Raw genomic sequence first — 11,320 nt, 5'->3', positions numbered from 1 at the left:
ATGACAGAGTAATCATGAATGTTACCTTCAAATATCTGTACAAATGCCTAGAATAGGGGAAAGCATATGATTATAATTGACCTCAGATTTGTCATTGTATCAGATAGCTATTGCTATATAACATGCCATCCTAAAGGACTTGTTTGACTATAATGACTTCATAATCAAATGGGATTGTATAGTGGGACATTGTTCTGATCTATTCTGGGCTCATCATGAGTCACTTCATTATGTTTCTAAACCTTTCTAATGATGTTTTGTGCATCTGTATTGCACTTCTTTCTTCAATCAATATGTGATGTTTAATACATACATATGTGTGTGTTTGTGCTGATCTTACAGTTTATGTAAAAATAGTTTATCAAATGTGAATTGCCTAAATTTCACATCACAGTCCCTATATTTATATATGAAGCCTTGCTTTCTTCCCAGTTATAAGATATATTCACCACCACTGTCCTGTGTGATGCAGCTACCTGTGCTCTTGATCTGACATGAATTATCTATCACTAAAATTTTTAATTCTAATTAATTTATTGAAGTATAATTGCATAAAACAAACTAAAAACATTTTAAATATATAACTTGCTGAAATAAAAAACCCATATATTTAAAAAGAAGCCATATATAAATTAAAAGCATATAGTGAGTAGGTCCATTTGTAAGTTGAGATGATGCACAATAAGTTTCAACTTCATTATGTTACTGTCAAAAATGTAATCTACCAGACTTCAGTTTTCTTCTTTTTGAAGATAATATGGAATAATAAACCTTACTTCAAAGGGATGTTACAAGAGATAAATAAAATGTTAAAAATACTTTGGTGAGTCCAAAGAAAATGTTCAAGCATGAGCAGTGTGTGTAAGTGTGTTCACTTGTATATATAGTTCATGTACACACTAACACATATATATGTACATGCACACATGCTCATTCATAATCCTATCTATCATTATGAAATAAACCTTGAGAGAAATTTTAAGAATCTATACTAATAAAAGGGTAATATGCAAATTGGTCAGGATGCCCTCACAGTAACGATCGAAAAGCAGGCTGCATGGGGCTAACAGGCTGATGGGGATCAGTGAGGGACGACCAAAGGACTGAACAGCAGGCTGCATGGGCGACCAGGCCGGCAGGGGAAAGGAGTGAGGGGTGACCAAATGACTGAACAGCAGGCTGCATGGGGCAACCAGGCTGACAAGGGGGGCAGTGAGGGGCAACTAGGTTGACAGGGGTGTAGTTGGTGGCAACCAGGCTGGCGGGGGGGTGGGAGGGGGCGGGCAGTGAGAGGAGACCAGGCCAGCAGAGGGGGGCAGTGAGGGGCAACCGGGCCAGCAGAGGGGGGCAGAGAGGGGCAACCAGACTGGCAGAGGGGGGCACTGAGGAGCAATAAGGCTGGTGGGGGGCAGCAGTTGGGGGTGATCAGGCCGGGAAGCAGAGGCAGTTAGGGGAAATCAGGCTGGCAAGGGGGCAGTTAGTGGTGATCAAGCAGCAGGCAGGTGAGCAGTTAGGAACCAGTGGTTCTGGATCGTGAGAGGTTGGCAGGCTGGGCTGAGGGGACCCCACCACCTGTGCACAAATTTCGTGCACCGGGCCTCTGGTATATAAATAAAAAAGAAATGTGTGAATTAACATGAAAGATAAAAAAAATAGAAAATTTGACACAGATTTAAAGTGAAATGTGTGACCTTAATTTTAATGAATTATTTTTTCTATCTTAATGCCTGAAAGGCCACAAGGTCAAAACCACATTTACATTTACTTGGTGGAAAATTTTTTTATACCATGTATGGGGCCAATAGCTTTAAGTTAGCACTAATTTTTTCTATGTAATGTGGGATTTCAACCCAAAATACCTCGGCCCACAGGAAGCTAGCTGAATGATTTGCAAGGCTTAACTTCAGTTCCATCTAACAATATTTTACTGGATAAATGTTTATATCAGTTTCCCATTGCTGTTGTAGCAAATTACCACACTAGTGGCTTAAAACAAAACATTTTCAATTGTAAAGTTCTAGAGAGCAGATGCCTGAAATGGGTAATAAAGGGCTTAGAACAAAAGGACTGCTGGGCTTGGATTTTCTGGCTGATCCAGGGTAGAATGAAATCCTTTTCAAATCCCATTCCAAAACCTTTCCTATTCTCAATTCCTATTCCAGATTATAGAGGCCACCTGCATTCCTTGGCCCAAGGCCCTTCCTCCACCTTCAATACCAGCAGCATAGCATCTTCAAATGTCTCTCTGACTCCAATTCTTCTTCCACTCTCTTCCACATTTAGAGGACCCTTGTGATGACATTAGTCCAACCTGGGTAAACTGAGCTAATCTACTTAGCTAATAATTTTATTTCTACTATTTCAGTTACCCTGCTCTGTGATATATCATATTCCAAGGTTCTCTGAATTTTAGAATGTTGACATCTTTTGAGGCCCTTATTCTGCCAACTACAAAGCCTTTTCCTAGGTATAAATTATTTGATGTCATCCCGGAACCCTAATATAAAAGAATCATACACAGAATTTATTCTCTCCTTTAAAGTGAGAGAAAAACTTGTCTTTCAAAATTACATCCACAGATGACTCCTGGTAGAGAAAACCTAAAATGACCTACACCAGACTCGGAAACACAGCCATAGCCCACCTACTCAAAGTGTGGTCCACAGACCAAGAGAACCTGCAGCATCAACATCACCTGGAGCCTGTCAGAAATGCAGTCCCTGGGCCCTCTGGAGACTTGATCCATCAGAATTTGCATTTGCGCTACAAACTTTGGTGATCTGTTCGCCTAAAAAATAGAGAGGTGCTGGTCTAGAATCGGTGTTCTCACCTTTTCATTATTGACAATTGCAGCTGCATAACTATACCTGCTGGGTGCTGTCCTGTGAATTATAGGTGTTTCCCAGGCTCCCTTCAGACATTACAATATCCCCAGGGACAAAGTCATCTCTGTTTGAGAACGGCTCCCCCAGAATCTCAGAACTGGGAGTGTTCTGACTGATTCCAATCAAAGCTGCTTCCCTTTCTTGGCTTATACCTTTCAGCAAAACATTAAATTTCTCTCTTCCCCATTTCTGTATTGAAGAAGTAGTTTACTAGTATAGATGCACTACCTCACAAAATGCATGTCGGTAAAACATACATTTGCAATTGTTATAATGTGCTAAGCTGGGTTATGGTGCATAAAATCTAAATGTAGCCCTTATATTTAATAAAAATTTTGTAGTGAGGGACTAAATGGCAGTTTCTAACTTGTGCTATATCTGTGAAATTCATACTTGTTTTGTCATGAAGCCAAATAGTATAGAGCCCAAGGTTCTATACGAAAGGAACAAATATCCCCCATTTCATAAAAAAGGAAATAGTAAATTTCTAGAGATATCAGGGGTTGTATCCCCACCAAAAATCTATGCTTTGAAGACCCAAAGACCAGTCAGACAAATTTCTCAGTATTAGACTTGTTTCAAATACTGTTAACTTCCAATATTTTTTTATTAGTTGCAGGATTACAACATAGTGCTTAGACTATCACATACTTTACAAAGTGTTCCCCTGATATTTTCAGTATCCAACTGTCCACATAAATAATCATTACCATAGTATTGACTATATTCTCTATGCTGTACTATACAGCCTATGACTATTTTGTAACTACTATTTTACTTCTTAATCCCTTCTTCTCCTAATCTCCCAAGCCCCTTCTCATTTGGCAACTGCCAGTACTCTCTCTATGTCCATGAGTGTGTTTCAATTTTATTTTTTGTTCTTTGGATTCAACATATACGTGAAATAACATGGTATTTGTCTTTCACTGAGCATAATACCCTCGAGGTCCATTCATTTAGATATTTTAACTCAGAGTTAAGGAGGCGCTGGAAGATGTAGATGTCAGGAAGCAGGGCATTTAATGAAGGACTAATCACGACTGCACTCACCTGGCTTACTACATAGTCTCCTGGGAACAGAGAATCAGCAGGAAGCGTTTCCATTCTGTCCAGACCAGTGTGCCCAGGGGAATCCTGTGCTTACAGGTAAGAGTAACAAGAAATAAGAGTGCCTAATGAGCAGACCAAGAGCACGTAAATCGCAACTGTACTACAGACTCTCACGACGTGCAACATTTGGTAGAAAGGAACATGGTTGTTGCTTTTGAAGTCCTAAATCTGTCTGGCAGACGAATGCTTGTCTTGTCTGGGACAGACCTCTGCTCTGCATCACCAACCATCCAGGCAAGAATTTGGACCTCCACAGGGAAACCTTCCTCTCAGAGTTCCCATGCAGGTGAGTCCCAGAGCCCAACAGACATGGCAGGAGAGGATCAGAGACATAGGAAGCCAAGAACTTGTACCTGAAGTTACCTTAGAACATAGCCCAGGTACCTGTAATCACTGTGATTGTCGGCTGGCTTTACTAATACATTAATGTATTTATTCATGATGCTCAAAGGAAAGTGACACTGCAGTCAGAAATGCAGATGCCAATGTTGACAAATAAATGGTACTAATAGAAGACAAATTAAGAAAGGGCATTGGAGGTATAAAGTCCTTCCAGTAGAAGTAGAACATCAGTTCAAGGACTTTATCAACTAACAGGAATAGACAAACAGGTTATGAACTGTGGAGGAATATACATTGATGTGAGAGCCTTTTTAAAATTGTATGATGGGGCATATTAGACTAGGTTTCCATATGTGAGAGAAAGGTCCAGACAAAGGAAAGCTTCAAATACACCCTTGCAATCACAGTGCATGAGACATACATTTCACAGTATGTTCTCTCTCCTTGGCTATTCACATTTCAAAATTTTACTTGGTAGATGAAAAAGAGTAAGGTAATGAGATTCACTTTGTAATTATTTCTTTACCTATAAGAATGAGTAATGAAATTTATGGGTTGGTAAGCCATTTACATTATTATTAAAATTTGAATGCAGAAGTTTTTGGCTTTACTTGAATATTAATTTATTTTAAATTAAAATATAGTTGACATCCAATATAACTGTCACTATATTAGACACTAAAAGTTCTTTGCTTTTGATAGTGTTATCAAAGTGTTTTTATTCTGTTTTTGTTTGTTTAACTATAGTTTGTATACAATAATATATTCCTTACAGGTCAGGTGTACACTATAGTGATTCAATATTTATATACATTAGAAATGTGATTGCTACACCAAGTCTAATGATCATCTGTCACCTTTCATACTATCACAATATTGTTTATTATATTTTCTTATTCTCTTTTTTATTGGATTCTTCCTAACAAAGTAATGGAGTGTGTTACACAAACTGATTTCCATTTCGTTCTTTTATATATGTATACATGTTCTGTGGAAAATGAATGAAGTTCATAAACTTTATAGTCCAATCTGTGAGGCAGTCCTACTGGATCTTTTTCTTTTGCTTTTAAAGTTTTAATTAAAGTATAACTGAGATAAACATTATTTCAGTTTCAGGAGAGCAACACAATGATTCTGTATTTGCACATATTGCAATATGTCCTCCACAATGTCAACTTCACATCTGTCACCACACATAGTTACAGTTTTTTTCTTGTGATAAGGACAATTAAAATCTACACTCTAGCCATATTCAAACACACAATACAGTATTGTTAACTGTAGTCAGTGTGCTGAGCCTAAAGCTCATGTATTGCTTTCTTTCTTTTATTTTATGCGCTGAAAGAATCGAGTAAGACCCAAGAATTCTTCATGTGCCTTCTCATGGAAAAGGAAATTCTAGTGAGAAATGGCACTAGGGATGTCCTAAAGGATACCATGCCATACACCAAATTGGGACATTAATTCCTTAATCCTACAATATAGATGGCAGCTTTTATGCTTGTTACCAATGCTTGTTTTGGGAAATGTCACTTTTCCTATATCCTGGTAGTCACCTCCAGCACATGGAACTTAGGAACGTCACAGTATTTTCAGAATTTCTTCTTCTGGGATTATCAGAGGAAGCAGAACTGCAGCCCCTCATATTTGGGATTTTCCTCTCCATGTACCTGATCACTGTGTTGGGAAACCTGCTCATCATCCTGGCCGTCAGCTCAGACTCCCACCTCCACACACCCATGTACTTCTTCCTCTCCAACCTGTCCTTGGTAGACATCTGTTTCACCTCCACCACCGTCCCAAAGATGCTATGGAACATCCAGACACAGAGCAACGTCATAACCTATGGGGGCTGCATCACCCAGATGTATTTTTTCCTACTATTTGCAGGACTGGACAACTTCCTCCTGACTGTGATGGCCTATGACCGGTTTGTGGCCATCTGCCACCCCCTGCACTACATGGTCATCATGAAACCCCGGCTCTGTGGACTGCTGGTTCTGGTGTCCTGGATCATAAGTACCCTGCATTCCTTGTTAGAAAGCTTACTGTTGTTGCGACTAACCTTCTGTACAGACTTGGAAATCCCCCACTTTTTCTGTGAACTCAATCAGATGATCCATCTCGCGTGTTCTGACACATTTCTTAACAACATGGTGATGTATTTTGGAGCTGTCCTCCTGGGTGGTGGTCCCTTTGTTTGTATCCTTTACTCTTACTCTAAGATAGTGTCCTCCATATGTAGAATCCCATCAGCTCAGGGGAAGTATAAGGCATTTTCTACCTGTGTGTCTCACCTCTCAGTTGTCTGCTTTTTTTATGGAACTGGCGTAGGAGTGTACCTCAGTTCTGCTGTTACCCAGAGCTCATACTCAAATGCAACAACTTCAGTGATGTACACTGTGCTCACACCCATGTTGAACCCCTTCATCTACAGTCTCAGGAACAAGGACATAAAGAGGGCTCTGAAAAGATTTCTTGGGATGGTAGTTATAAAAGGTCCAGTTGTCCTATGGTTGAAGAACTTCACATGACAGCTGGACTCAAAGCCTCAGAGCCAGATGTTGTGATATTTTATCTAGTTGTGGAAGCATTATTTACTTTCTGTTCATATTCTGGATTTTCTTTTTCTATGATTTCTATATATTTTATTTGAATCACTTTATTAATTTCTTGATTTTGTGATACCCAACAGCTTTCCCTTTGTTATTTTTCTCCTCTTCCAAATTGATTCCCAACCTTGGATGAAATATTTGGAAATTCCCATTCATCACATGAGTCTACATGGATGTCTTAAGAATAATTTCTTTTGAAATGAAATCTATCATACTGATTAATTTTTCTTTCATTTTACTGAAAGAGTAGTTGTACTACTTGATCATCAAAGCCATTTCTATCATTTCATAGAAGAAGAAAATATAAGAGCACTGTTTAATCCTTTTGGTACATCATTTCTTTGTAGATCACTACCATACCTGCTCTTTCTGAAAATGTAGACTTTAACATATTGTGTGTGTTATAAGAGGTCATCTGGCTGTGTTCCCTCATTAGGATCCTGTATCTTATTTAGCTTTGTGTCCACATTCTTACCATAGTCATTAGTGAACTGAAAATCAGTAAACTGACAATCTCCAATTCTGGTCCTAACTCTTTGAGATAATATGCCCTTAGAGTTGGAGATGACCTTAAGTATAAGGAAGCAAAATTTTAAGGCATACATTTATTGCTATGCAAACTTTTTTTTTTCATGGTGTAAGTTAATCATTGATGTATGTAAGGTCGATGTCCATGTATAAAGGATTTATCACTGTGGTGCTTTGTTAGGTGTATTGATGTTTCCTATTGAATTATCTTCCTGTTTCCACTTGGAAACTTTCATTGCAGCTTATAAATAGGATTCCCTCTTTTATTTTAAATGAAGCATCTCCTCCTACTCTAAAAATTGTCTTAACCACTAAAGAAATAGGGAATGAACCATATCATTATCATCTATTATATAAACAATGCGATCTATAGATATGTCATATGTGTACATAAGTGAGCAAAGGATGACTCACCAGAAAGCTTGAATTGCTGTCCAGTTCTGTGATTCAGAGTCATAGGTTTTATACAAACATGCATATTCTTTAAAGGTCCTCAGATTACCTACAAGGGAATCTCAGTGGAGTCACTTTTGTTGCAGTTATCTGAAATAAACTTTATTAACAGTATAATTTGAATGCCATCTTCAAATATCTGTATAAATGCCTAGATTGGGAAAAGAATATTATTTTAATTGATCTGTTTTCTTTTCTTTTATTATTGTATCAGTTAGTTATTTCTGAATAACAAGCCACCCTAAAAGTATTTGTTTTAATATAATGCCTTTATAATAAAATAGGATTTTACGTAGGAGTTTTTCTGATCACTTCTGGACTCATCATTAGTTACTACATTATGTTTCTAAACCTCTTTCATAATGTATTGCATTTCTTTCTTTATCCAATTTGTTATGTTTTATATGTATTGCATTTCTTTCTTTATCCAATTTGTTATGGTTTATATATATACCAAATATTAAAAATACATTCATTTTCACACTATTAGCTAATTGGTTACTCAGATATATATAGATAAAGATAAGGTATAGATATAGATACAGATACAGATATAGAGATAGAGATAGAGATAGAGATAATGATTATAGATAGAGATAGAGATCTATGGGGGTGTATGTGTGTCTTGATCTTACACTTTATGTAAAAAAAGTTTATCAAGTGTGAATTGCCTTAATTTAATATCACAGTTCCTATACTTATACATGAGACCTTGCTCTCTTCCAGTTATCTATACTAATAAAAGGGTAATATGCTAATTAGACTGGGAGACCTTCCATGACACCTTCTGGCCATTCTTCTGGACAAAGCCATGGTGGCAGGACCAAGGTAAAGGCGGATAGAGGCCAAGAGGGGAGGGCAGTTGTGGGTGATCAGGCCAGGATGGGATGGTAGTTGTGGGTGATCAGGCTGGTGGGAGGCAGGGCCGTTGAGGGTAAGCATACCAGCAGGGGGGCCAGTTGGGGAGAGTAGGCCATCATTGGGCGTCAATTGGAGGTGATCAGGACAGCAGAGGCAGAAGTTTGGAGTGAGCAGGCCAGCAGGGGGGCAGTTGGGGGTGAGCAGGCCAGTGGGGAGGAAAAGTAGGGATGAGCAGGCCAGCAGGGGGGGCAGTTGGGGGTGATTGGGCCAGCAGGGGAGCAGTTAGGCATTGATCAGGCTAGCAGGGGAGTGTTTAGGGACAATCAGGCAGGCAGGCAGGCAAGCGGTTGGGAGCCAGCAGTACCAGAATGTGAGAGGGATGTCCAACTCCTGGTCTAAACCAGAAGTCGGACATCCCCCAAGGGGTCCCAGATTGGAAAAGGTGCAGGCTGGGCTGATGGACACCTTCCCCTCCCCGCCCCCGCCCCCCAGTGCACAAATTTCATGCACTGGGCCTCTAGTAATATATATTTACCACTGGAGTCTGGTGTGACTCAGCTGCCTGTGCTCTTGGTCTGACATGAGTTATACATCATGAAAATTTTTAATTCTCACTAATTTACTGGAGTGTAATGGAGTACAATAAGCTGCACAAACGTTAAATGTACAATTTGCAGAATGAAGAAGTCATACATAAATTAATAATATATAGTGGGTGGCTCCATTTGTACATAATTTGAGATGACACATAACAAGTTTTTAGTGCATTATGTTATTGTTAAAAATGTAATCCACCTGGCTTCAGTTTTCTTCTTTCTGTAGATACTGTGGAATAATTAACTTCAACCTGATATGGTAAGGGATAAATAAAATGTTAAATATACATTTTTGAGTCCAAAGAAAATGTTCAGGAGTGAGTAGTGTGTGTATGTGTGTGCACTTGTATACATCTTTCAAATAAACACAATCACGCACACATATGTACATACACCCAGACTCAATCAGAATCCCATCTCTTATGATGAAAGAAACCTTGAGAGAAATTTAGAGAATATAGAAATTTAAAAAAAGAAATGTGTGAATTAACATGAAATATAAAAAATATGGAAATTTTGACACAAAAATTTAAAGTAAAATATGCGAAATTGATCTTAAGATATTATTTTTGTATCTTAATACCTCAAAGGCCTCAAGATCAGGATGACATGTGCATTTACATGATGGGAAATTCTTTGTATCATCTATGGACACAAATAGTTCTAATTTTTTTCTATGTACCGTAGAATTTTGACACAAAATACCTTTGGCCAAGGGCAGCTGTCTGAATGGTTTTTAAGGCTTAAACATAGTTTCTCTCACAATATTTTACTGGGTAAATGTATGTATCAGTTTGCCATTGTTGGTGTAACAAATTACCACACTCGTGACTTAAAACAAAGAGCTTTCTATCTTTAAGTACTAGAGGTTAAAAGCCTAACCTGGGTCTTATAGGGCTTAGATCAAAATGACTGTCGGGCTTGCATTTTTCTGGGCGGTCCAAGGAAAAAGCAATCCCTCTCCAACTCCTTTCCTATTCTCAATTCCTATTCCAGATTCTAGAATCTCCCTGCATTCCGTGACCCATGGCCCTTCCTCCACCTTCAATATCAGCAGCATAGCATCTTCAAATGTCTCTCTGACTCCAATTCTTCTTCTACTCTCTTCCACATTTAGAGGACCCCTGTGATGACATTAGACCAACCTGGGTAATCTGAGCTAATCTCCTTACCTAATAATTTCATTTCATCTATCTCAGTTACCCTGCTCTGTGAGCTAACATTCCAAAGTTCTCCTAATCAGGACGTTGACATCCTTTGAGGTCCTTATTCACCTATTACAAAGCCCTTTTCAGGTATAAATTATTTTGATGTCACTTTGGAGCCCTAAAAATAAAAGAATCAAACACAGAATTTATCCTCCCCTTTAGAGTGAGAGAAAACTTGTCTTTCAAAATTACATATACAGAAGATTTCTAGTGGAGAAGACCTAAATTTTCCTACACCAGACTCTGACCCACAGCCATGACCCACCTACTCAAAGTGTGGTCCACAGACCCCACAGACCAGGAGGACCTGCAGCATCAACATCACCTGTCAGAAATGCAGACTCCAGGCCCACCGCAGGCTTGATCGATCAGAATTTGCATTTGAGCTGCAAACTTTGGTGATTTGTATGTCTATGAAATGTTGAGGTGTTGTTCTAGGATAGGTGTTCCCTCCTTTTCACAGTTGACACCGGGAGCTGGATAACTAACTAGATGTGCTGGGAGCTGTCCTGTGCATTATAGGTGTTTAGCAGCCTCTTTATAGACATTTTACTTATTTTTTATTCATTTATTTTTTAAATATATTTTTAGTGATTTCAGAGAGGAAGGGAGAGGGAGAGAGAGATAGAAAAATCAATGATTAGAGAGAATTATTGATTGGCTGCCTCCTGCACGCCCCACACTGGGGATCCAGCCCCCAACCCAGGCATGTGCCCTTGGAC

At 38.8% G+C, this 11,320-nt stretch overlaps 1 protein-coding gene across 1 annotated transcript; it reads left to right on the top strand.

Moving 5' to 3' along the window:
- Positions 1-5,902: 5,902 nt before the first annotated feature.
- Positions 5,903-6,871, top strand: LOC103300954 (olfactory receptor 7A10-like). Its single transcript, XM_054718323.1, has one exon. The coding sequence runs from the start codon at positions 5,903-5,905 to the stop codon at positions 6,869-6,871; it is 969 nt and encodes a 322-aa protein (XP_054574298.1).
- The last annotated feature ends 4,449 nt before the right edge of the window (positions 6,872-11,320 follow it).

This window comes from Eptesicus fuscus, chromosome 6 (genome assembly GCF_027574615.1).
Source record: "Eptesicus fuscus isolate TK198812 chromosome 6, DD_ASM_mEF_20220401, whole genome shotgun sequence".
In the NCBI taxonomy this organism is placed as follows: Eukaryota; Metazoa; Chordata; class Mammalia; order Chiroptera; family Vespertilionidae; genus Eptesicus; species Eptesicus fuscus.
This window is presented reverse-complemented; position numbering and strand designations above follow the sequence as displayed.